Source organism: Gouania willdenowi, chromosome 10 (assembly GCF_900634775.1).
Source record: "Gouania willdenowi chromosome 10, fGouWil2.1, whole genome shotgun sequence".
NCBI lineage: Eukaryota > Metazoa > Chordata > Actinopteri > Blenniiformes > Gobiesocidae > Gouania > Gouania willdenowi.
In genome coordinates, this window is record NC_041053.1 from 35,511,380 (window position 1) to 35,538,888 (window position 27,509).

At 36.4% G+C, this 27,509-nt stretch overlaps 1 protein-coding gene across 1 annotated transcript; it reads right to left on the minus strand.

Annotated features, from left to right (window-relative positions):
- Nucleotides 1-27,483, minus strand: egf (epidermal growth factor). The gene is made up of 22 exons (XM_028459137.1): nucleotides 27,396-27,483; nucleotides 21,127-21,326; nucleotides 20,835-21,016; nucleotides 18,626-18,853; nucleotides 18,349-18,545; nucleotides 18,139-18,252; nucleotides 17,148-17,270; nucleotides 14,109-14,228; nucleotides 13,895-14,020; nucleotides 11,845-11,981; nucleotides 11,531-11,679; nucleotides 11,327-11,431; nucleotides 9,930-10,153; nucleotides 8,324-8,491; nucleotides 7,696-7,845; nucleotides 6,474-6,572; nucleotides 6,275-6,391; nucleotides 4,726-4,894; nucleotides 3,614-3,778; nucleotides 495-597; nucleotides 270-360; nucleotides 1-188 (listed from the first exon to the last, which is right to left on the minus strand). The coding sequence occupies exons 1-22, from the start codon at nucleotides 27,463-27,465 to the stop codon at nucleotides 1-3; spliced, it is 3,225 nt and encodes a 1,074-aa protein (XP_028314938.1). The 5' UTR covers nucleotides 27,466-27,483.
- Nucleotides 27,484-27,509: the final 26 nt, after the last annotated feature.

Sequence of the window (27,509 nt, forward strand, 5' to 3'; positions counted from 1 at the left end):
CTAGGAAAGAGAGGATTCTGGGCAGGAAGTGGGTGGATGCGCGGTTGGCTTGAATGTGGTGCAGCGGGAAAGGGACGGGCTTGACTGACCAGGTGATTTTTGAGAACCACCCACGACTGAGGCTGATTTTGTGGCGCACTCGTACCCTCTGTTGTGCTTGCAGAACCAGGAGTTATCAGACATTGGGCCTGTGCAAGAAATCATAAATGACCAGATTATGAATTGGCATTCGCAGATTATTTATTTTGCGGGTTTATGAAAGGATTTACCTGTGTCTGAGGAGCAGGATGAACAGGTGGCTCTCCTTGGAAATAAGGCCGGGATGATCTTGCCTTCCTCCTGCTCCAACACCATGTAGAACTGAGGTTTATACATTTTCATTAGACAGTGCTGTTATTACTCGATAACATGTATGACATCATGTTGCTTGAAGGAGAGTAGAGGTCAGATGTGGTTCATTTACGTTATGTACAGTATGTAGATTACTGACTTACCCTTGGAAAAGCAGTACTTGTGCTTTCTGACATGATCTCGTTTGTCACACTGGTCTCACTGACATTATCCACTGATGGATGTTTGTGGAAAAAACCTCTGGTTCTGCAGAGTAAATAGAAATCCATGAAGAAGACTGTATTTAATGGCTTTTCTTTTCATCAGATAATGACATAGTGTAGGCCTCATTGATGACTTAATCAAAGAATCGAAGCTCAAAATGCCACTCAAAAATGCCACTGTAAACTCTCCGTTTATTGACATTTTCGGAAATTTGGTGCATCCTTCAGGTCGGCCCCCCATTTGGGGTCACAAGACACTGGGAGGGTGTCGCCAAATGCCTTTAAGAAACCAATAATATTTTAATATATTGTATTTTTGCTTATTTTACCCTTTTTCTGCAACTACACTAAACTTGCCATATTTTAACCTATTTTCATCTTTTCATATTTTTTCTCCTTTGAATAAATTTTTGCTACATTCCTCCCATTTTTGCCACTTCTTCATCAAATTCCAATGCCTTTTCTGCACATTTTTTTTTCACTTTCAAGACATTTTTTTTCACATATGTTGACCCATTATTTTAACCTCTTCACCATATTTCATGCTTATTTTTGCCAATTCAACCACATTCATCAATATTGACACTTTGAACCCTTTTTACCATTTTTTCTGTCCTACTTTTGGCCACTTGAATTTTCACCTTTGAACCAATTTCTGTGGTTTTTAAAATGCCATTTCACCACCTTTTCCTCCATTTTTGGTCATTTTTAACCCATTTTATTTCTGATTAAAACAAGGACATTTCCCGCCGTTATGTTACTGACACAACTTTTGATTAACTTCAAAACAAGAGTCCTATTTACAAAAGCCTTTAAAAACTAATGGACAAGAAGAAGAAATGCTTTTGTTTTGAAAAGGGTATGTTTGGCTTTTAATTTGAAGCTGGTCCCAGGATGATTTTACATTCCGCTCACAATGCGTCATTAGGCAGGTGAGTACAACTAGTGTGCCAACTATGCATACTTCAAAAATGTGACAATATAGTATACATCCAGGTTTTTTTGCGTACTATCTAATGTGAACGCACTACTACATACTCATTTAGACATCAGACTCAGTATGAGTAGGACATTAGTATGTATTTTGAACATAGCCCCAGTCTTTATTTGATGAAAAAGAATGTTTGTCTCCAGAAGCGTTAAGTTTTGCGTACGTATTCCTAATTTCTCAGGATTGGTTTTGTTGTGTAAAATCATCAGTACTTAGCTTCATGCTTGAGTTTGTTCATCTTGGGCTGAAATCTTTGGCTGCAGAAACACACAGTAGAGTCTGTAAAGTTGGACCTCGGTACCTTTGCTCTCTCTCTAAGTGTGATTGTGTACCAGAGGGAAACCAAACCATCCGACTCAAAAAGCACACGAGTGCACTTGCAGTCAAGTGCAGAAGGCAATTTGAAGCCGAGCTATTGGCGGTCGTGTAGCGTCTCCACCGGGGTCATACCTCACCGGATCCATTCTGTCGCAGAGAAATGACCTATTTTTATGTGTAATTGCTGTAGAACAAGCTAAACCAACCATGTAATTGAAAGCGTGTCCCTTCCACTGAGCCAAGAGTGCAAACGTTATAATGTCAGGGGCTGAGAGAGATAGGTGTGTGCTTTGAGAGTCAAAAGAGTGAAGAACACCAACAGCCTTGTCCGTAAGCCGAGGAAACAGCAATAAAACAAATCAGCTGCTTAGAGGCGTCTCAGGAGGAAATATATATAAAAGGGCGACTGGGGGCTGGTGGATGTGGTTTACTTTACGTATGCTTCTTCTCACTCAGATAAACCACGGCATGCTGTCGTGTCATTTGTTCCACATGTTCCTAGAGCTTCACTTTAACCACCGTGAGTTTGATAGACGTCCCTGAGATACCACAGCTCGGTCATTACTGGACCAGGTCATCCTGTACTCTTCATGTTGTCTTCTAGATCAAGTGTTCTGTACACTACATCTAAAATAACTGCTTTCATAACCATGCTACACCTCTGACCTGACCTTAACCCTCCTATTATCCTCAAATATTACTAACGCATTTCGGCCTTGCGATCAATCTGACCGCAGGGATATTTGCCTCCTTATTTATGTATTTATTTATACACGTTGTTTGTTCATACTGTTACATATCCAAATTGAAGAATTTTAGACTCAAAATGTATGCTCCCATACCAGCGGTGTCATTTTACAGCCAAAAAGTTGTTGTGAAGTTTTGGGAAAAAGCAGTTTACAGTACTATTGTTGACTTGAATTTCCCAGGTCTTTGTTAGCCCTGATGTTAATTACTTTATCTCTTCAGAGACACCAACTGAATGCAAATAAGCGTTTTCTATGTAAAATGATGAGCAGAAAAAAAAATAACATAAAATTATCTTTTAGTCTTAAAAGTTTTAAGCCCAGATAGTAACATTCTTCTGGTCGATATCTGGCCCAGTGGGCTCACACCTGGCATGTTCATCCGGTCCACATACTGCATTAAAATGATGGCACTCCGCACATGTTTGCCAAAACCTGGCCACAACCAAGCCATCACAATGCCAGATGTCAGCCAAGGACAAACCAAATAGATGTCTTACTGTATATATGGGCCACTTTGGGCTCACATCCAGGTAAGTTGATGCTATCTTGCCATAATTCAGCCAAAACTGGCCCAAATATGGTTAAAGTTAACTAGCCCACATTTGCAGCATCATATGTGGGTCAATTTTGGCTCACAACTATTTTGTCTGGGCCAGAAGAATGCTAAAAGTGCCAGATCATTGCAAGATGTGGCCAACATCCATATGCTATTTTTTTTTCCGATTTAAAATGAGGCATTTCCGAATATTCAAATATGTTTCCAATAAAGGTAAATAAATGACTGATGTAATTTTTAAACAAGGTTTAAAGGAATTACTTTGAAGTCCTCAAAGGTTTCTTAAGAAAATTCTTAGATTTATTTGAAAAAAACAAAAACAAACCGAAAATACCATTTAAGTTTACCTTTTAAAGTCATATATTTTCATCAATAATTTTTAATTTTCTCTCCTGGTATCCTACTGGTTGCCCTTTTTTCCATTGAATTTGTAGACTCTCCTCACCTGTAGCAGTAGGTGACGCAGGCGATGATGGAGAGCAGGGAGATGAGGACCACCATGCAGGCTGCAATGACCACATTCCTTCGCTTCTCCTTTTCAGCCTGATGGAGCTCCAACCATTCCAGGTCATTGAACTGACATCGCTCCCCCAAGTAACCAGACATACAGCTGCAACAGGAAAAATAAATAAATCACTTCTTCTATTGTCCCACCCGAACTCCCTCTCCCTTGTTCCCTTCCTCCTCACCAAGGTGTAACACTGCCCTCTCTTTCTATATCCTAGTTTTCATTACTCTTCCTTAGGGAGGGCTGGTGATGGTCACAATTATGCAATAAAATAAATGTATTTGCAAAAGGGGTGGATAATTTTCAGTAAATTTCCATGGAACGTAAGATAGTTAATTTTTTAAGTATTTAAAATATAAACTTTTTTTGGGAATTGTTTATTGGAACTAAGTGGAAACTGATGCTGATATTTTAAAAGATGCTATAATATATTTTCCCAATTACATTTAACATCCCTGTTAGGGGCCAACATTTAATTTGGAAAAATTATCGTTAATTTCCAAAGGAAAGTTTCCAACTTTGAAAATTCCTGGACTGTTACAACACTATAGTTGAAATGTTGTGTTTTCTTTAAAAAGTTGTATTAATTTGAATGTTTGCTCATGCTGTTGTTTGAATATAATAGTTATTTTTTCTTATGAGAAGTGTGTATTTTTCAATATTCACAACATTCAGCAGCTTAAGTTCCTATTAAAATTTAAGGGACTTTTTCACTCCTTTGCAACCCTACTTAAGGTGCTTAACCCTGCTTGAGGTATTTATTTAAAAAAAAATTCTAAAAATATAATTAGTTTGCGTTATTAAATTCTGTATTATGTATTGATTTATAAATCTGAATATGTGAGGCATTAGTAAGCACAGGATGCTGTCCCAGCTACTGTATGTCCTCCCCTGTAATCAGAAATGAGTTCATTCGTGGAACAACGGTGACATCTGCTGTTTGTCAGCTGACATTCATCAGAATGGTGAGCACAACGTTGTGTTTTGGATAAACTTGTAGACAAAGTGTCTAATGGTGGAGTTAAAAAAGCCTCTGTGTGTTTCTTTACTTGCAGGCGTACGATTCCATTTCTGGGAAGTAGAAGCAGACGCCCTGGTACAGGCAGTAGGACTCATGAGATGAAGGGCAGCTCATCACTGAGTTACCGATGTGCTGCTGTGTCGTGACTTCTTCACGGGGGCTGATAGATGTCGCCCTGGGGGATGTAGACTTCAAATCTTTGGGAAACAATGAAATAATTTGATCAACATCAAAAACTGCAACACTTAATAAAGGAATACGCTAATATTAGATCCAGGAGCATTTAAACACCCAACGTCATTTAGACGCTCTTTATTGGACAAAATCTGGTCGGTACGTTTTAGCCTTGATTTAGCTCAAAAATAGTCGATGAAATTGTTTTTTTTTTTGGACCATCAATATTGGTCCAAATGTACTACCATTATAGTCGTTGAAATTAGGTCATTATTGGACCTTCCAATGTAGTCCAATTTCAGCCCTTATTTAGTTGTTGAAATCTCCAATACAGTCATTGAAATGTAGTTGTCATTAGATCATCCAACTTAGTCCAATTTTAGCCCAATTATTGTTGTTGAAGTGGAGTTCTTATTGGGCCGTCCAACTACGTCCAAATATTTCCCCAATGTAGTCGTTGAAATGTAGTTGTTATTGGAACTTATTCAAACTTAGTCCAGATTTAACACTTTTGGTCCAAGTGTGGCCCAAAAATAGTCATTCTAAATAAGGTTTCTCATTTTGGGGTAAGTAGCTGAACAATTTTCACTTTTTTATTTGGGCTAATTTGGACCAAACTTTGTTAGATCTTTGTTAGACTGATTGTCTGCATTGCAGTCATCCATGTTTTTGTGGCAATGATCTGGATTAAACTGATGATAAAAAACCTATTAAAGATAGTTAGATTCTTCATTTTTGTATAAAAATTTAGATAAAAACAAACAGGTAAATATTAACCACTTTTAAGACTTTTAGCAAAAAAAAAGTATCTTAGCTCACTATGTGTTCAAAATGAATAGTTACCATTTAAATAACTTGACTTTGATGGAAGTTCTATGCCACATCTGTGAAACTCAAGGCTCGCGGGACCAAATACGGCCCTTTAGAGCAACCAGTGTGGCCCGCAGGAGACTGAGAACCCAACAATCATTGTGTAAATTACCAAATAATTCAGTAGTTTGTAGATTTGTGACATGAAAACCCCACAATGTTTCCAGGGGATTGCAACTTTTCAATTTGTATCATGACTGAAGTCAGTTTCAATTGCAAATGCAGCTGCAGGGACTGATATATGCCATTTATTGCTTAGATATTGTCGGTGTCTTACATACTGTATATCATTTCCATGTGGAAGTGCAAACTAGGGCACAATTAAGTTTCCCCCCATTTAAAATCTGCAGCCCACTTCAAATAAACAGGTCCGCATTTGTCCCCTGAACCAAAAGTGAGTTTTACAACGCTGCTGTATGCTTTATTTTGTTTGTTTTTAATCTCAATCAAAATTTAGCCCAATTTTACTTCTGTTTATGAAACATGTTTCCTTCCAAAGCTCATTTGTGTTCTAACTGAAGGCCTATACTCACCCACACATGACCATCCATCACCTGTGAAACCTTCTAGACACACACAGCGAGGCGTACCAGCATCCAGCACACAACGTGCACTGACGTCACAGCCAAGTGAGTCGCACTCATGCTGATCTGACAAGAGAACACAAAGCGTAACAATATATATACTGTTTTTAAATCGCCCAACAACTTCATATAACGTTTTGATTTTTACCTGAAATCATTTTGTCCGTGTAGACTGAGTGGAAATCTGTGTTTGATGAGCCAGTGTTGAGAGGTGGGCTCAAATCTGTGGCTTCATCGTCTCCAGACTCTGTTCAAGTATTGAATAAAATCAACCTGACGCTCTTGTGTTAATGCTAACCCTTCTATTATCCTTGGGGTCAGTTGAATTTTCAATAAGCTGAATGCATATTGCACGCATTGGTGTTCCTCTGCGGTCAATTTGACCCCAAGCTATTTTAGCTGTGTACAACTTATCTGTCTGTGCATGTGACCCATGTGTGACCATACATCCCCACACCTGCAGGTGCAGATGATACTTTTGACTTAATGCATGACATGGAACAGCTCTTTCACAGTGAAAGTGACGTAGAGGAGGATGTGTCTGAGAAAGACGACTTTAAAGTGAATGGCCCCAAATACTGTTTGCTACTTAAAAACAAGTAAATAGATATGTTTATGAGAGGAAAAGGGAAAATAAGAGTTGACTTATTTTTTTGCTTCATATTTCATGACTTTTCCTAATTTGATGGTTCCAATCAATTAAGCATAAAATTATCATGATGATATTTTTTCAATGTGTTTATATTGCACACATTGGTTTTCCTCTGGGGTCAATTTGACGCCAAGCTGTTTTCGCTGTGTAAAACAGCCCTTTATCCAAATCATTCCTCATTGTGCGCTGTGTGTATTGCAATCTGCACGCTCTATCTCTCTTGAAAAGTTTTACTGTTAATGAGGATTTGGAACAGCTCTTTCACAGTAAAAGTGACTTAGAGGAGGATGATTTACTGTGAATGACCCCAAATATGTTGCTTAAAAATAAGTAAATAAATATGTTTATGAGTTCTCAAAATCAAATAATATGGTTCATTCTGTGAGAGTTGTGACTGTGAAAAAAAACAAAATTAGAAAAGCTTTGGTTGACAGATTTCGAAAAAACACTAACTCTAAAAATGAAATTTTGGCCTGACGTTGGTGCTAGAAAACAGGTCAAGGTTTCATTATCAAGGGGTTATTTATGTATTCAACAAATAAACAAAGTGCCTGACACAAAAATGGTCAACAATTTTCTGAAAATCATTTTCTGGAGGTAAATACCTGTGGGGTCAGATTGACCTTAAGGGTGAAAAGTGTTGTAATAATAATTTAATATTATTGTAATATTTGAGGATAATAGGAGGGTTAATGTCTTATGGTAGGTTCTGCCTCACCTGTCGTGTCCTTTGAAGAATCAACAGGGAAGCAACTCTTCCCATCAGCTGACAGGACAAAGTGTGGCTGACAGGAGCAGTGGGACAAACCCATTTTACTTTCACACAGCTGAGCACAGCCTCCGTTTAGGTGTAGGCAGGCATCCATTCCTGAGGACGAAGAGGCAAAGAGTCGTTTGAAATTAACCTTACAAACATAATAAATACATTGCTCTTCTCAACGCCCATCAAAACACTTAAGTTCACTGTAAACCCGAACGTTCAAAGTAATTAAATAGGTTTTTCATTATGTAACAAAAACATGAAAAACGAAAAAAACACTCACTATTTGATATTTGTTTTCAAAACCAAAATGAAAAAACAGAAAACGCCTTGTTTTTCTAATTCAAGTACAGAAAACAAAAAACGGAAAACAAACACCTTTGTTAATTTTCTCCATGACCAATTTGCCAAAGTACGTGACCCGAAGTTAACATAAAACAGTGCACATTAAAAATGTAAAAGTACATTTTAACTGCAGGAACAAAAGAATAACCTTTTAACTTTAAGCATAAATAAAAACCTTCTTTTTATTTATTTTTACTAGTGGGTAAAACAATTCTGACTTGGTGGACTGTATCCATTGTACCTGGTTTAGTGAGAGGATGAACCATCACAATGGATGATGGTTGGACCATGGCAGTGTGGATCACTTGCAGTTTCCTTCCAGTCCGTTTGTGCACGCTCCTCAACTGTTGGCGCTCCCAGTCAGAGATCCAGAGGCTGTCCTCAAACACTGTGAGGTCAAAGGGTCGACCTGCAACAGTCACAGCAGAAGATAAGATGAGCTGAGGAGAATATCTGACCCTCGAGTGTCAAACAACATGCTGGACAGGAACGGTTTGACAAGACGTGTGGATGATAGATTATAAGTAGGAGTTCATGTTAAACATTTTTTTAAACTGCTTACATACTCTGCCTATTTTGACAAATTTTTGATTTAGTTTCAGTCTTTTGACTAAAGTGTAACTTATTTTAGTCAAAATGTAGTTATTACTATTACAGTTATAGTTTAGAGGACTATGGAGATAGATTTGTGTCTTACTTACTCAGTATAGAACCCTTTTTTTCTTTGATTGAAAATGTTGTTCTTGATGGAAGTAAACTTTTTTGATTGCAAAGTATTTTTTTTAATTTTTGTAGTAATTTCTTTATTAAGGTATATTGAAGGTAATATTTTTTGGGGGGATTGAATAATAAAGACAAATTTTTTCCATAGACAAGTGATGTTGTTATGTTGCATCAATAAGCCTCTGATGTAGTTACATGAGTTAACCACTTGAGGGAGCCGTTACTGGAGTAGAGACTTAAAACAGAAACCCGAAGAAGAGGCTCTCAAGTCTCAACTATAGGCTTTCTCTGTTTGTTCTTCCCAACATTCAACAATGGAGCAGCCACAAGTTGCCGTGCTTTTGGTGGTTTTAATGCCCTGTTTTGCACCTTTGCCGGGTCTCCTGACCACCCACAATGCCGTGAGTTTGACGTAATCACCTATACTTCATGTTTTTAGTCCACGTCGAGTTAGCTTGTGTTCACGCTGTGCCTAAGCGCTCTAGATTTAGATTGGAAACGCTACGAGACCAGCAGAAACAATCGCACTAGAATTTGCCTGTTTGGTCCGTTTTAGACTTTGTCTGTGTGTTCATACCGCCCAAATGAGGTGGACTATCCAAGAAAACAAATCCTAGAGTGTTTTAGTTATAGTTTAGTTTTCCGGTGCTTTCACACCTGTTTAGTACCAGACTTTGATAATTTATGATAGTTTTATGGCCTTGGTTTGGCTCAGTTTGCATTCAGCTAAACTTCTGATCTGCATCAAACGCTCTAGACCCCCCAAACGAGGTGGACTATTTAAGAAAACAAATTCTAGAGCATTTTAAATTCTAGGATTAAAAAAATAAAAAAAAACATTTTATTAACATTCATCAACCTGAGATGGTGTGATAATAATGTTCGTAGAAGGATTTCGTCCCATGTGACAAAATTATATTTTTGTTTTTATTAGTTAATGAGAATATCAGTACATTTTGATATGGTCTTGGTTCACATGTATTTTTTTTAATTAGCCAAGGTTTAGTTATTGTCCACAAAAATTATGATGAACATTTTTACTCAACATTATTAACACCGGTTTCATGCCAGAAGTAGTCGTGGCTATTACACTTTGTGAAGCTGTTTGCGTACACGGACCTCACCTACTTGGTTCTCTGAGATGACCCGTCGATCTGACCCGTCCAAAGCTGCGCTCTCTATCAGGCCTTTCCTCTGGTCGCACCAGAACACTTGATCCTCTGTGAAGTCGATGGTGAGGCCAGTGGGAGAAACCAGGTTGGTGTTTGCAATGACAACTCGATCTGTTCCTTCCAAATTAGCTCTTTCCACAGCGGGCTGTGAGCCCACGTCGGTCCAAAACAACTTCCTTAAAACAATAATGTAAAGAAATTTGTACATTAGTAACATTTGGGACAGACTTCTATTCAAAAGCAGTTGGGACTGTTCATTTCTTTTTTTTTTTTGAAGAGCAAGTGGAGGTAGACATGGTAAGTGGCCAAAAAGGTGGCAAGAAAAGGGTGAAAAGTGACAAAAATGGGCCAAAAGCAGTCACGAGTGACCAAAAAAATGCACAAAAAAGAGGAACCAGATGGTATGCAACAGCAAAGGGCAGCGTAAATGGTCAAAATGTGGTAAATAATGGTAAAAAAGGGCAAAAATTTTGGAAAAAAAGAAACAAGTGTTATTTATTGGGCAAATGATAGCTTAATGGGATGAAAAATGGCCAAAACAAATTAAAGAAAGGGCAAAAAATTGATAAGTGTCAAAAAGAACTTGCAAAAATGGACAAAAAATGTAAAAAAAAAAAAAAAAAAAGGATATTTAATGGCAAACGGTAGCTAAAGTTTGAAAAAATGTTTTGAAAAGGGGCAAAAATGGGACAAAGAACGCTGCAAAATGGCCAAAGGAAAAAGGTAAAAAGCAGTTAAAGTTTCAGCTTTTAATGTTTTCTGGGGGAATAATAATTAAACACAGGACATAAAGAGCCACATGTTGAGAATCACTAACTTATCTCTGTAACCTCACAGCTCGATTGTTGTACATATCTAAATCATATTTGTATATTTGTATTATTATTATTATTATTATTATTATTATTATTATTATTATTATTATTATTATTATCATCTATCCTACTTTATTTTCTACTACTGTAATGTGTGTGTTTCTGATGCCTATTTTTAAGTCTTTTACTTAATTATACACTTATGTATTGTTTTTTTCTTTCTTTTGTCTTTGTTAACGTTTTTATTCTTTTATTTGTGATGTGTTCTGTGGCTGTAACAAAAGCAATTTCCCCCTGGGATTCATAAAGGAATTCTGATTCTGATTATTAATAACGGCTTCTATGTGGAATCCTCTGATAATGTAGTGGACTGGTCTGGACTCAAAATGCCAGGGCTGTATTTAGGTCCCAGTCCACCCCTGCTGGTGGTGGCAATATAAACAATGGTATTTAATGTGTAACCATAATTACATAATTCCTCTTTCCATTTTATCATATTTTATAAACAATGATACATATCATCATTATACTCACTTTGCCAGAGGATGAACAGCTATTCCTCTTGGTTCCTCCAGTCCTTTGTCAATAATGGTTTCTTTGTGCTCTCCCATTAGAGAACTCCAGCCAACCACAGAGCGGCTACGATACAAAAGTTTGTCTTTGTTTGTTAAAATAGAAAATAAAGCTAAACCATTTTGAAACTAAATCCAGATGCAGTAACAGTTGTGATAAATGCACCTCTTGTCCGTCCAGTACATCTTGCGATGGATCCAGTCAATGGCCAGTCCCTCTACGCTGCTCAAACCATCAGAAACAAGAACTTCTCTCTGCCCATCATTCAGATGAATTCGCTCAATGGTCCTACGTGTTGTGCTTGCAAAATAAACCTTTACACAAGAAATAACATTATTTGATGATAAACAGAAACTATAGGAGTACAGTACATGTCCACCAGATGTCACCATATCTCTATTTAAAAGGAAAGTAAACCATTAGAAACACCAAGTATCATTTCTACTAATGGAAAATGAAAAGTGCGTTTTTTATCTTACATATTTCTGCACAGGATCATAGTCCACAGCTAAAATGTTGCCTCTTGGATCTGTCACTACGGTTTGGTCCTGACTGCCATCAGTGTTGATTCTCTGAACTCCCACTAGACTGGCCACCAGTAGGTAGGGAGGGGGTCCTGAACAAAGAATAAACAACATCACACAGTTATACTGTATTATTACTTTTATAGTGTTTGTCTTTTTAGGTAAATATCTATTTATTTTAGAATATGTTTGAATTGTTTTTCATTTTTAATAGGAACAATGAACATCTGTTTTTTTATTTTTGCAGAAATAGATGTAAATGTGCTGGATTATAGCAAAAAAATGCTCGTTTGCATCCCCAGTCCCTATAGGCAGTAGATAGACAAGGTAGAAATTGTCTTAATCCTATGTGCCATCTTTTTTATTTCATTATGGGAATGGATTGTGGGTCAGGATTCTGGTTTTCCATCTCTTGAGTATGAAAAAAATCACAAGTATAGATATTTAATATTATTTTATTATTTCACATTTAAAAAAAAAAAAAAAAACTGTGAAATTTGTCCAATCTAAACCTGCTGTAAAACATTCTTAACATTCTTAAAAAATTTGATGTTTTTGTTTTGAGTGACCTCTGAATTATTTTGTTGTTGTTGTTGCTTTTTTGTGTTGAGTTCGTGATTGTAAATGTTTCTTTTGTATGGCGTTTTGATTCACTAATGTGGGTGTCATTTCATCTCAATAAACCTGTTGAGAAATGTACCATCTTTTTTCATATTATAACATTTTCATATTCATTGTTTAATTTATTTAACAATTAAAGTCAGTCCGAAACTAAACATTGGGACTTTACACTACAGGCTGAAACTGAATCCAATATTTTGCTCCTTTGTGACTCTTAATTGATGTTTTTGTGGTATTTTTTGAGTGATTGCAACTCACATGAAATCTAATATTTTCAAATCAGGTCAGGCCATACATTCCTGTCCACTTTTCTAGCTGTTGTTGTGTCAGTAGTTTTACATATTTGAACTTTAAACATGGATAAGGCATTGTGTTTGTGTTCTAAATAAACTATTAAGATAAACTGTTTTATTGTTTGTTTGTTTGTTATTTTTGGGGGTTGGGGTCGATTGCGGGATGCGCTGGGATGTGTGCGTGGGGGGTGGTGGCTGCTTCTCGGCCTGGGATCTCGGGGGCGTCTGGAGGGCTGCTCGGCCGTGGGGGGGGTGGCCTGGGGCTCCTTGGCCCCCGCTCTTTCTGCTGTCCTGGCTGCATTTGCGGGCCCGGGGCAGTTCCTGGGTTTGCGGTAGCGGTTTTTGCACATATTCTGGTCTACGATAAAACTCATACTGGGATTAACGTTAGACACGTTAATCCCAAATACCTGCTTTAGGTACTACCACTACCACTCACTCATTCCCCCTGTCCACAGCCACCACCATTATAGCTAAACTTCACACTTGTCACCATACTGGGTTGAATACACAACATAATAAGCACAATATGTTCTACAACTTCACATCTCACTCTCACTGCAAAATAATCTATTCTTCCCCACCCTTTCTATTTCCTACCTTGACTCTCTTCTTCCTGCTCCCTTTCCCCTCCCCCTCCCCCTCCACCTAGGTGTAACACTGCTCTCCCTTTTTATATCCTCCCTATAATAAAAGATTAGTAAGTAAATCAATTTATTTTATTGCAATAACAAAACATGCATTGCTGTCTCATTGCACTTCTTGTAGTGTTGACCTTTGACAGCATGTGCAGACAAGTAGTAAAAAAAAACAAACAAAAAAAAAAAAACTATTTTATAGCATTAACTACATATCACATGCATTTAAAAAAAATGTATAAGGGAAATGCCCATGTTGCAAATAATATTATTTAGGGTAAACATTATTATTAACTGCGATTTTAAGTAGTTTTTTATTATTTGAAATTTAGTGCGCCACCTTAATCCGAGTCTGTGCCCCTGCAGTGCCCCCCCCACGAAAACCAAAATGTCCTTTGCTTGGTCATTTGTTAAACTAATTTGTTTTAGCATTAGTAGATAGTTTGAACTGACCAGTTGCAGTGCACTGTTTCCCATCCTGGTGGAGTTGGTATCCAGGCTGACAGGAACACTGCCACCTAGTGGGGGTGATGGGAGTGCAGCTCTGACTGCAGCCCCCTCTGTCCACACTGGAGCAACCTGCACCAACCACAGCAGATTCAGACACCAAAGATACATTGTTATGTATTTATTTATTTATTTATTTATTCTGTTGTTTTGTGTTTACCGGTGCAGATTTGTCGGCCCTCCTGTAGCACAGATCCCTCAGGGCAAACACAGATAGAACCATTTCCTGTTGTCAAGCATCCATTTCCACACGTCATGTTTCCCCAACATGGTACAATCTCTGCAAAGCAATAAGTCACTTTGATAAATCCAAATTTAATTAAAATAAAAGTACAACAATTAATATGAGGAATTGATCTGAAGTTGAGAAGATATGAATTATAAAGTGCACAATAGTGTAACCAGTCCAACGACAGATGTTTTTAATAAATAAAAACAAAAGTTAGCAAAATAAAATAACGCAACTATATGATGTATAAAGATGCAAACTAGTTCAGTTTACTAGCTGTTTTACCAACTTTATTTTTATACAACAATTTAATTCCTGATTCTCCAAATGAACGTACTGTGGTAGCTACAGTACTAATTTATTGTATTTTGTCATTTTTAGTGTTTTGTATTGTATTTTGTATTGTAATTAACAACTCAATTTCCCCTAATCAATAATCTCTGAAATCTTGTGAAAATTCTCCCCGTTTCGTTCTATAGTCACTCTGATCAGCACGTCATTAACCAGTTGTTTTCAGGTGATCACTGAGCTACAAGAAATATGGAGATTATTCCAATAAACAGCTGTGCTCTGTGAAACAATCGTAAATTTGCGCAAATATATTCCCATAATAAGAAAAATAGTGCAGATATCATCCAGTTGTGAAATAGCATTTGTAATATGATCCAATTTGAAATGTTTTATCAGGTTTGTTTTAAATGTTTGCTTTTTATTGTCATTTTAGCTGATTAAAAACTGTTTAATGAGTAAAAATGCAGCATTCCTATATGAGAGCTAAAAACAAAACAGTTTTAGCCAGAAAAACCACAAATGTGCTCCTTTAATAATAATAATAATAATATACCTTATAAAATTAGAAACCCTCTAAGGAGATTCTGGTCTCCATTGTGTGCTATTTCACTTGGCTACATGTGTGCTTGTTTCCACTCCGGACCTTAACAAATGTTATCTACTAAACAGCTTAGACTGACAAAGCTGCTGACCAGTTATGTTCCCAATGCAAATGTCACCTCATCGGCTAATCTCATTGTGTTTGGAAGCCTCTGCTGTCTTGCCTTGAGATTATGGCAGGTAACGTGTTTTAAATATGCAGAACCTTGTCACGGCAAATTTGCGGTTGACCTCGTTTGGAGACATGATTTATTGCTCTGGTTGAGTGATGGACCAACACCAGACTGGATAAATATTGTGGTTTGTTCCTTCATGATTCCATTTTTTTTTGTTTCTGTTAAAAGAATTTGATTCTTTGAGATATTTGCTTCAATAAATGTTTCCATTGTCAGGCAGGCGGAAAACAAACTTCTCACTCTCCTTGGGTGCTATTTTGATGGAAATGTTAAAAGTGCTTTTTAATCAGATCAATAAACTATGTCTTTATCTGTTTATAAAGCACCTTTAACAGGGGCCTCATAGATCAATAAATCATCAATCATTTGCTCAAAAAAAGAAGTAAAATGTTGAAATTGCCTTTTTAAAAGTGTGTTGTTATGTCCACTGTGAACTCTCTTATTTATAGTGTTGGAAAAGTTTTGTGCATTGCATTGTGGGATGTGAAGTCCCGTAGACAGATGCATAGCAGTGGTTTTACTTCATTCTTATTCTGATTTCTTGTGTTTTCCCCCAAAAACACTGCCAAAGTGACTTCCAAACACATTTCTGGTGTTTGCCGCAACTTTGTTGATTTTGGAGTTTAAACGGAAAAATCTGAATCCGGCCGAAATTGAACGTCTCGCGGAGTGAAGTAATAGCACAGAGAACCAAGTAGAATGAAAATTTAGTCAAGAGAATCACTGTCCACATTGTATGGCAAAGAAATCACAGTAAGAATGAAGTTAAAACTCTTCTACAGTGTGTATCTGTCTACAGGACTCTACATCCCACAATGCAATGCATGCAACTTTTCAGAAAATGTCAATAAACCAAGGCTGTGTTCGAAATGCCATACTAACGTACTACTCATACCAAGTCTGACATCAAAATGAGTATGTAGTGTGTTCCTATTAGATAGTATGGGAAAAATACCTGGATGTACAGTATACTATATCAAGACATTTTTGAAGTGTACTCATTGGTCACATAGTCATACTCAACCGACCTATGTGAACATTGCGAGCGGAACGTAAAATTGTCTTGGGACCGGCTTCAAGCTAAAAATCAAACATTTTCTTTTCAAAATAAAATAATTTCTTCTTATCTTCCATTAGTTTTTAACACTTTTGTAAATAGGGCTCTTGTTTTGAAGTTAACCAAAAGTTTTGTCAGTAGCACAATGGAGGGTCTCCAAAAAACTGAAACATCGCCATGAAATGTTTTTCCACGAGTTTTATGAATCAAATGACCACATGTTGATATTCTACTTGGTCACTTTCTGGCATAAAATGTTTTCAGAACTTTCAAAGGTTGAGAATCAACAGAGATATTTAGCCTCAGTGTGCTTCAGGTTTTTTTCTCCTTGTAGGTTTGAAATGCATCTTGGGAAACTTGGAAGTATACTTCAGTTGGAACGCTCATCCTAATCCTCCTAATCATAATAATAGTGTATAGTAAACAGTATATACTCATTGGGATTCTTGTGCATTGTACGGAGTATGCCATTTCAAGCATAGCCTATGTCTTTATCCTTCTTATTTACTTTACTCCCGCATCTTTAAACAAAAGTTCAACGTGCATCCTTTAACTTTAGAGTTTGTGGATATTAAAGCAATTTTGCTGTGATTTCAGTGCTTGTAGAGCTTTAGAACACTGACAAAGTGTCACTATTTTGACCTCAGTGACCTGACAAACAAATGGCAGCTCACAGTCATCTGGTCTGTCTGCGTGCCCATGTGACCCAGTGTCAATGCCACCATTCAAAGCAACAAAAAAACAAACCTTTTCTCCCTTTCATGGTATTTTTATGAGAAAAACACACAGTAATACATAGGAGAACTTTGAGGAATGGATTTCTAGCATGAGGACATAGTTGCGTACCTTGGCAGGTCTTCCTGTCTGGGAGGAGGGCATATCCTTTAGGGCAAGTACAGAAGAAAGAACCTGGGATGTTTTCACACCCAAGGGAGCAGCCGTGGTTCCAGTGGGCACATTCATTCACATCTGTAAAGAGCAAAACTCATCACACACTGCACCACACCTGGGTTGGGCTCAGTTAGATTTTTCAATTACAATTATGTTTTCAATTTTCAATGTTAAATTACAATTACATTATGAGTATGGTAATCTGCATTTTTTCCAATTACAAATAAATTGCAATCATTATTTTCATCTTGAAAGTCAATTAAAATTACATTCATCTAATATTTTTTTTAAATTACATTCTTAGTTGTTCAATTACAATTTTACTAACTTTCATTTATATAACTTTATGAATGTATGTGCTTTTGTACGTGTTTATGGTGTCGTTTTATTATCTTTACATTTATATTTCAGTGCATCGGTTATATTATGTTATGTAAAAGCCCAATTCACAGCATTGTTACTCTTTGTATCATCGCTACTAAATGTATATATATATAATATCCTCACTACTGGGGTGTGAAGATTCCCTTACAGGTGGTGGGAAATTTTGAAATAAAAATATAAAATAAAATGTTTTAATAATTCTTAACTACATATGTGTAAGCCATAAAACTGTTTTGCGTTTAATTAAATTGTAATTGACAATTTTAACAGCATTTTCATGCAAATTACAATTACAAAATCATTTATCTGAACTCAATTATGATTTCAACAGTAACAGATTTTTAAAATTACAATAACGATTATATTCACGTCGTAATTGTAATTAATTATCACTTTCACAATTGCAATTTTAATTGACCCCAATCCTGCACCACACTTTTTAAATGTATTTATTTCATTTTTATTTATTTATTTTTTAAAGCAAATGACTAAAACTGGTATTGTTTGCAGCTGAGCAACATTTGGTTGCATATTTTGTACCATATAAATATGAAATATGTACCTTCACAATAAGTGCCTTGCTTACTGAGACTAAATCCGTCACTGCATTTGCAAACACCTGGCTCTGCAAGACTGGAACAGATGTTCACACAGTTGCCACTCTTTTCATCACAATCTGTATGAACACATTGACAAATATTATCATGTGATTAAAGTCGGCAAATGCATATGAATGTGTCATTTTCCAGTGTTTGAAATTAACTGCTTCAACCTGGGGATGGAGCATCTGCCATTGGCTGGTTTAATGAATGGACCACTTTGATGTCATCGGGAGGTTTTGCCAGTTGTTTACTGTTCACATCCCGAGGGTCTCCACCAGTGTATTTGCTGACTTGTTTTATATCATGCGCTGCGGCATTAGTGTAGTATATGTACTCCATAAAAACAGTCAAACCAAGTATTTCACGCCTGAAAAAACAAAGACCAGCAATAATACCAGGTTTAACGCAGTTATTTCTGTTGTAATTCAAATAGAATAGCTCATTCACCTCATTGGCTGATCAATGATGTGCAGGGCATTCCCATCGTAATCACACGACCCAATCTTGTTTTCTCCCTGCAGACCAAACTGAACCCAGAACAGCCTTTTGTCCTCCCGGTCAATCGATAAGGCCTTTAAATGCTCAGCTGTTGTAATCAGTGTAACTTTCATCCGTCCTGTTACATCCGACCGTTGGATAGTTGAAGCTGTCCCACCACAGAGCCAAAACAAAAACCTGTAAAACAGATCATTTTAATTTGTAGACAAGAACATGTGATTCAGCATTAATCTAGTCTTACAATCATTAAATGGCTTTTAAAGACAACATCACAAGCATTACACGTCAACACTGCCCTTTCTCACTAAAGCAAAGCTGCAAAGTGATGCACACACTACACTATGTGATTTAAGCCTCCGAGTTCATGAGCACAACATTATTTTGTGATCTGGAAGAAAATCTATTAAAACAGAAAGAACAAGAGCACTCAGGGTTAAAACCTCCACCAAGCACCAAATCTCCTCTTTGCCAGATGTTGCCAGTTATCTAGATCATTGATCCTGGTCATGGTACCATGATTTTTTACGCGTTGGGAGAAATGTTGTTCCCTATTAATAACAATACAGTTGGTCCAAATGTATGGGCACCCCCATTTTTTTGGAAAATTGCGATAGAGTGCATGATCCGTTTGTTGATGAAACATGGTGGGGCAACTGAGAGACCAATTTGCACATTTTCTTTGCACCTTATTTTTCATTTGCACATTTTCTCTGTGTAGTCTTGCTCCTTTTTCTGCGTGTGTATAATTATTATTATTAGTATTTTTTTTAATATGTCGCTCTTTGCTGTATTTTCTGATTCGGATTCTGAATCCGTTACATGTGAGTCAAATTTAATAAAGATCGGTCTATTACTAACCGAAATATGATTTATTTTACGTTTACTTTGCCCTTGATGAGAGATAGGGGATTTTTCAATTTTTTAAACTGATCCATAATTAGTATATTAATGCACATTCCCTCCAGAATTTAATGGAATCTTCCATGGTGTTAGGTTTATTGTTGGTTAAAAAGTTGTTAAATTCTGTTTGGTACTTTTCATGTTATTCTGCAAATAGACAAATAAACAAATAAAAAATAAAGGCACGTAATTATGGAGGATGCACAACTCCAGATACTGGTTTATCGCTCACTTGTCCCTGATCCCCTTTTTCAGGTCTGGGTATGAATGTGATTGATTCTACTACAGGAACTAATGCCTTCCTATATTGCAATGTTTTGTTAAATGCATGTGAACGCAGAACGCATGAACGAGCCTGCCGTAAAAAGGTCTTTACATTTGCATGTAACTGTAAACTTTTTGCATCTGACTGGTTCACTTACATTATCTGTCACGATATCGACCGTGGCTCAGGTGGTAGAGGGTCGTCTTCTGATTGAGAGGTTGGGGGTTCGATCCCAGTACCTGACTATGTGTCGAAGTGTCCTTGGGCAAGACACTGAACCCTAAGTTGCTCCCAGTGGTCGACTAGCGCCTTGCATGGTAGTCCTGTCCCATTGGTGAGTGAGTGTCAGAGTGATTGGGTGAATGAGCTGATATGTAAAGCGCTTTGGGACTGTTTCAGTGTGGGGATAAAGCGCTATATAAATCATGTCCATTTACCATCGAAAAGTTACGCAGGAACACAATACCTGGCTGCAAATATGGACGTTTAATCAGCCCAATTTCCCAATTTGATTTGATTATTATTCTTTTTAGAGTAACACTTCACAGCACCTTCAATAATGTATAGTGTAGCTGAAATATCCATATTAGGAGGACTCACCTTGTTTCTATTACAGTCGATCTTTGGAAATCTAGAAAATTGATTCATGATCGTCAATGATAAAATCAAGATTAATCGATTTTTTTTTTTTCCATCTCTAGCGGCCAATGTGTTTGCCTCTATTTTAAGCCAGCCGCTGACACAAAACATATTCATTATATGCTTGTAAGTGTAGATTGGCGTCGAAATGTATGTGAAAAATACAAAAAAACAAGTTCTACAAAAACGGAATTTGTTGGGTTTTCTTTGACTTTAAAAGCGATTACGCAACTTAGTTTTGTGTATTTATTTAAATTACTCATGGTCTAGTTATTGTCACTTGAAAAAATGTAGTTGATGAAAACTATGACAAAGTTGACAAACATACCACTGCATCTGGGATATAAAGATCACCTGATAATGGGGTCGACGTTGATGGAGCTCGGCTTGGGTAGATGTCTTACGAGTGTCCTCTGATTTTGTCCGTCTATATTCATGCTCTTTATTTCCCCTTTTCGTCCACTTGTCCAGTAAACACTGTTTGAAATCCAGTCCACTGCCAGGCCTGAGATGTGTTTGTCAGATGAGTAAAGTTTCTATCAAACAAAACATAGTCAAGTTAAACACAGAGCCTCAAACTCCAGAAAAATAATACGTGAAAATGTTTCTGTTGAACTGAAGTTACCCTGTGACTTCCCATAATCACCTTTCTGTTAGCTCCGCCCACTGATGCTTTATAGATGACCCCTGCGTGTCTGTCGGCCCAGTAAACCCTTTCCTCGTTGAAATGGAAGTCGAGCAGGATGGAGCCGCCCACGCCGGTCACCAGCCTCCTGTGGTGCTTTCCATCCAGGCCGATCCGATGAATGGCTTTACCGTGGCCAAAGATCAGGAAAGGCTGCGATGCTGAACAACAGACACGTCACATAATGAAGAGGAAAACTTGCATTTTATCTTTAATCTAACTAAAGAGTAACTAAACCCCTGCTTTCTGCTAACCTGTCACTCGAAGTGAAATTCAAAAAATGCCTTGATTATGGACGTTACTGCTGTAGCAGTAAGACACGCCCACTCAGACAGCGCTGTGTGCAGACAGACGGTGATACACACAATGATGTGACCGTACACACACACATAGCGAGTTCATAAGCTGAGATGTGTCACTGCAACTACAGGCACACACAATCACGAGCCTTACAGACACCACTCAGGGACAAACGACCTTGCTCTCCCACCACCGCGCACACATAGCGATAAGATGTACAAACACGTCCACGCACACGCAGAGACAGACGGGAATACACACATAGCACAGATGTGTCTGTAAATACACAGAGCTTGATGAACCCTCTGATTAGAGTAGAATCTACTATTTAAGAAGCACAGAGTCACAAACATCAGTTGTAATAGCCAGCGTTCTATCCTTTGAGGGCTGATATTTTACAACTAAATACACAAAATTAAAATACTTTTACTAAAATTTGAAGAGTGGGATGAGGATTAATGAACAACACTACTTAATACCCAAATACAAATGTATTCAGCAGAAAAAAGTGGGTTTGGGATTTAGTTACTCTTTAAACTAGTGAGGGAGGTATGTGTCGATTTTTGTGCGTCCTTATTTTTCTTTCATTTTCAGCTTCCAATATCTCAAGAACTACATCACATAGGAAACTGAAATTTGGTATACCCATACAGCTCCACCTACTCTCTCGGAATATAAAAAAATATATCTGCTATACATCCTATCTGGTGGATATGGCAGTCCCTCAAATTTAGAGAAAATAGTTTGTTGGTGTTTTGGGAACATGTTTGGATCTTCAGTAAACAACTTAGCATATGTCTCACCTCCCTGTAATTTAATCAGCTCTGAGCTATAAACATAGCCTGTTTACATCACTACTGATTAGTCACATATATGCATTAGTTCTTGGGTGACAGTCTCTTTTAAATACTTTTTTTTTTGTCTATTGGCCCATAACTGCATGTGGGAATTTAAGAAAAAATCTGATCTGTTTTAATTCATAGTATAAAGGTTACTTTTTCTTGGGATATTAAACACATTTTTATTTTGGACCCCAACTTTGGGTTGTATCACCACTCGCAAATATTGAAAATCATTTACAAGAGGATAACGTTCCTATTTCCCTAAAAAGCCTCCTGTCAATTAAGTTATACGTGGACTGTTTAGTTTATCTACTGATCCAAATTTCAGTAAAATTGAAATTATTTAAAACAAAAATGCTAAAGTAGCCAAAACTTCAGGAAAACATGAATAAATAGCAATAATTCTGTATTACTGTAAAGTTTAATTAAGCAAACTCCAAACACAAAAAAGAGGGGGTGTGATGTAATAAAGGTGGTAACTATTCAATATTGAACTTCATTTTTTGCTTTGTTTGATGACTTTGTGATAGGAACACAAAGATTGGCCCTATAGTGGAAAATGTTTACGTTGGTTTGAACCTTTTAGTTCTGTGCTCAAAAGCAGGTTTTAGACATTTTTAAAACAATTTCCAAACAATCATTGAAAGGAAAAATGTTGCTATTTTTACACATTCTGTAGCCAATGTTTATCGTCCTATTCATCTCTACTTTCACTCATAGATTTGTCAAATTAACAGATCAAAAGACCCTTTCAGTTCTGCACAAAGTAAACAATCAAATGCTTTTGTATAAAACATGATCTCCTAGCAACAAACGGCTCTTTCATTTCCCTTTTATTCCGACAATAGATGAGTTTAGAGGCCACGTTGTCAATGCAGGACTCTTCTCAACTATTGTCAATGGCAACGGTGCAGCATTTCTCCACTTTCTGTCCCTCAAAACACCTTCAGCATCAAAACAATGTCAGCAATTCTCCCTGTTCTAGTTTCGTGAAGTCAGAATAAGATAAGTCAATTTCTTTGCATTGTTTCCGTAATACGATTATCATGTGAAAACAGACACTGAGCCCAAATCTATGGCACGTAGACAACAATGGGCAACAGCAGACAAACATTATAAAATGTCTACAATTGGTCAGTGCTGGGATAGGTGGAGACATATTGATGAGTCATTGGTTCATAAGTTCATGGTTATTGTGACGCTGGAGTCTTTTTATATATATATATATATATATATATATATATATATATATATATATATGACCCTCCACTGTTTTTACAAATTTGCTTTAAAACCTTCTTAATGTACTAATTAGAAGTACATTAAAACACACATATATATATATATGTATGTGTGTGTGTGTGTGTGTGTGTGTGTGTGTGTGTGTGTGTGTGTGTGTGTGTGTGTGTGTGTTTTCAGCAGCTAATTTTGAAAAACTCAATTTGGTTGGTTGGATTTGAAAGAAAAAGTGGGTCGTGGCAAAATGTGGGTCCCAGGCTGAGGCCAGTTGAGAACCCCTGCAGTGGACAACATACCGTAAATGCACAAAATTTCTTCAAAAAACCCCCACACAATGGCAACTACAACAACAACAACAAAAAAACAACACCAAATGAGAGAAAAATTATAAAATGACAAAACAACAACAAAAACACAGAACACGAATACAAAAAAAAAAAAACACAAATTGGCTCATAACGCACAAACAACAAATAACTAACAAAACGAGAGGAAAGTATGATAAATGACACACAACACAACATAGAAAGCTCAAAATAGGTAAAAAAAAAAAAAAAAAAAAATACACAAAATGACCACAAAAAACAAAACAATAAATTACATCCAAAACACGTGAAATTGCAACACAAATGGTACTGTTCTTTCCTGTATTAATGCTCAGATTGGTCATTATTCTAAATGCTGACATGAAGGATGATAATGTGGCCCTCGGATCAGAAAATCACTTTTTTGTGGCCTGCTGTGATAAAAGTTGGCCAACTCTGCTGTAGACCATACCCTTCAACATCTGCAGGACATTTTTCACTTTTTCTTCTTTATCTTTTTATTTCTCCCCTTTTTTCTTCTTTTTTAATCATTTAAATACCATGTCTTCTATGGTTAACACAATCTTTTTCTTCTTGCCAAAAATGATCATATATTTTATTTCTCACCATCATTTTCTTTGCAGCTTATTTGTCTTATTTCACCTCCATTTTTTAATTTTTAGTTAATAAACCTACTTTAAAGCTTCTGGAGATGATAACTAACATTTCCTTAAAGGGCCCATATTACGCTAAATTAACTTTTCTGTGCTTTTTTTGTCTCTCGCAGATTCATGTCGTATGAACCCCATTAACAAATTAGAAATTACAAATTTTTATGTATATACTTGATTCCCAATCCCACAATGCAATGCACTAAACTCTTCCGAAGTTCAAGTGACATCTTATCATGATTTGCCAACAAATCCATTGTTTGCGATGGATTCTAAAACAATCTCGCGAGCAGCATTTTCAACCTACGACATTTGTTTGTGAGTAAATTCTACCAGTTTTTGGAAGTAATACCTTTAAGTAATTAATCTCATTTCAGTACTAATAAAAATCATTTCCCAGTGTAGACTGGTTTTCCTTTTTTTTTTTTTTTTTTTTGGTTAATTTGCATTAAAAACAACAACAAAAAACCCCAAATTGTTCATATTTTATCAATGAGGTTGTCATTGATAAAATGACTAAATAAATACAGATTTTATATGATAATTTCATTTTAGGAAAGAGATATTTATTCTGTGGTTGTGCCAAGCCTAGAGGCAACAGCTGCCAGAGGGAATTTGCCAACACGTCTTTCACATCCCTGTAGAGGAATCTGGCACATTCCTCTGTGCAGAAGTATTTTTGTAAAATATCTGGAATGTACAGCCTGTTTAGGATCACATCATATGATGAGTGAAGTGTGTCTGAGCTTCAGGTTAAACTGTCTCTCTCAGTTAAGGATTTTCTAATACAGGAAAAAATGTAGAGCTTATTCTATTACAGCGAATGAATGAGGTGCTCATATATTTGAACATTTCTACAACCATGTTTGACTTTGTTGGTTTGACGCTCTTTATGGCCCGAGTAGATTTTTTTCCTACCACTAAATTTCCTTCTTGCATCGCAAACACTTGTCTTTACGAATAGAAGTGAGATCTGTATTGCTTTAGACTCTCTACTGGCTTGTTTTGTGACTTTCTAAGTTAATAAGTTCTTGGAGTAATTTTTTGTTCTCCGCTAAATTAATAGGTGGATAATGGGTTTTTATTGTGGTTCGCTGGAGTTCCAAGAATAATGATAATGATAATAATTCATTTTATTTAAAAAAAAAAAAGCTTTTCAGGCCACCCAAGGACACTTTACAATAATAACAGAATAATAAAAAACAGTGCAATACATTAAAAACAGTATAATACAAAGAAGAAGAGAAAAGAAAAGGCAATGTCGGCGAAATTAGAGAATGAGAATGAGCAGATTGGTAGAGATGGGTATAAACCTTTATAAACCTTTCAGTACTGATTTTTTTTCCCAAAAAAACATGCAGCAGTCCCCTAAGAAACTACACAAAATGACTCCAAAAACACACAAAATGACAAAAAAATACAGAAATTAACAGATAAATATACAAAATGACTCCAAAAACACAAAAAAATGACAAAAAAATACACAAATTAACAGATAAATAAACAAAATGACTCCAAAAACACACAAAATGACAGAAGAACACACAAATTAACAGGGAAATATACAAAATGACTCCAATAACACACCAACTGCAACAAAAAAAAAAAGCAAAACGACCAAAAAAAATAAAAAAAAGTCCCACACAAATTTATAACAAATAACCACATAATTACTAATAAAACACACAAAACCATAACAAAAAGTCCACACAAAATGACACCAAGAAATTGCAGGAAAAATATATCAAAGGACACAAACAAAACCCTTTGTTTTTTTTTTCTAAATACTGACGTGAATGTTTATAATGTGGCCCTCGGATCAGACGATCACATGTGTGAAACGTTGCTTTTCTCTGACATAGAGATATTGTTCCCAATAAAATCTTTTCTGTGAAGTGACTTTCCAGTTTAAGCAGAAATACATACTGTACTTCCACAAACAGGATATTTCAAAATAAGTATTCTTATTTTATTTATGTTGCACAATTACAGAATAATACATGACATAAGAGATGAATAAAAAGTAGAAAGCAGAAAGCTCAAAGCGCTTGTTTGAAGTAAGGTCTTTTTTTAAAATTTAAAGCCTTCCTGTTTTTTGCAAGGTGTGAATAATTGTTCCATAGTTTAGTGCCCCTATATATTTAAATGCTAGTTGGCTTCTGCTTGATAGACATTTAGGAGAATGAAGATGGAGAGCTTGACGAGTTGAATAAGAATGAATCTGTGAGTTTATTTTAATTTATTGCTTCATTATTTTTGACACAGGGACAGTTTTAAAGAAACAAATACACTTGTACAGCTTGTATATTTTGCAAATTAAGAAATCCAGGCCTTCACTGAAATTTCCCAAAACAATGATCTCTGGTTGGTAGGGGGTCATTACACCTAAAACACATTTTACCTTTATTTTGAAGTTAGAGGCTTTGATCTATTTGGTATTATTATGATATGTCATAATTACACAATATGAAAAATATGTGATTACAATGGGAATCAATGGGGCAAATTTGGTCATGAGGTTACTAAGTGTCAGTATGATGCATATCTCCTTTTCTATACACTTCTAATAAACAGGACTTTGGAATTAAACAATAGAGGCAAAGTGTCATATAACTAACCTTAAAAATTACCAGAATATTGAAAGGCTAAGAAATAAAAACACCCAAAAAGTCACCTATGGTCACAGAGATGCTTCAAGGGTTAATATCTCATTATCTTATGACTAAATTTCTAATGCAATCATGTTGAAATCATCTACACTTGTAACAAAAATTGTGGGTTAAAGATAAACCACACAAAAATAGTATTTTATATGTTATATGTTTAGGTTTAGACTCATAAACAATATTTAATACAATAACTAGATGACTCACCTGTGCAGCTGCTGTTACTTCCTGTGCGTGAGTCGCGTTCATCCCAACACGCCTCTGCACTTTGCAACATAAAGTAGATCAGAGCGGTTGTGATGGTGGTGGTGAACATAATCC

What these genes read in the sequence shown, in the direction of transcription:
- egf (XM_028459137.1), bottom strand. Translation starts at nt 27,465, where the DNA reads ATGTTGCAAAGTGCAGAGGCGTGTTGGGATGAACGCGACTCACGCACA. An exon ending in ATCATTGATCAGCCAATGAG is followed by an intron (nt 18,546 to 18,625) that starts GTGAATGAGCTA and finishes TTGTTTTTTCAG; the next exon opens with GCGTGAAATACTTGGTTTGA. An exon ending in GCTGTTCATCCTCTGGCAAA is followed by an intron (nt 10,154 to 11,326) that starts GTGAGTATAATG and finishes TATTGTTTTAAG; the next exon opens with GAAGTTGTTTTGGACCGACG.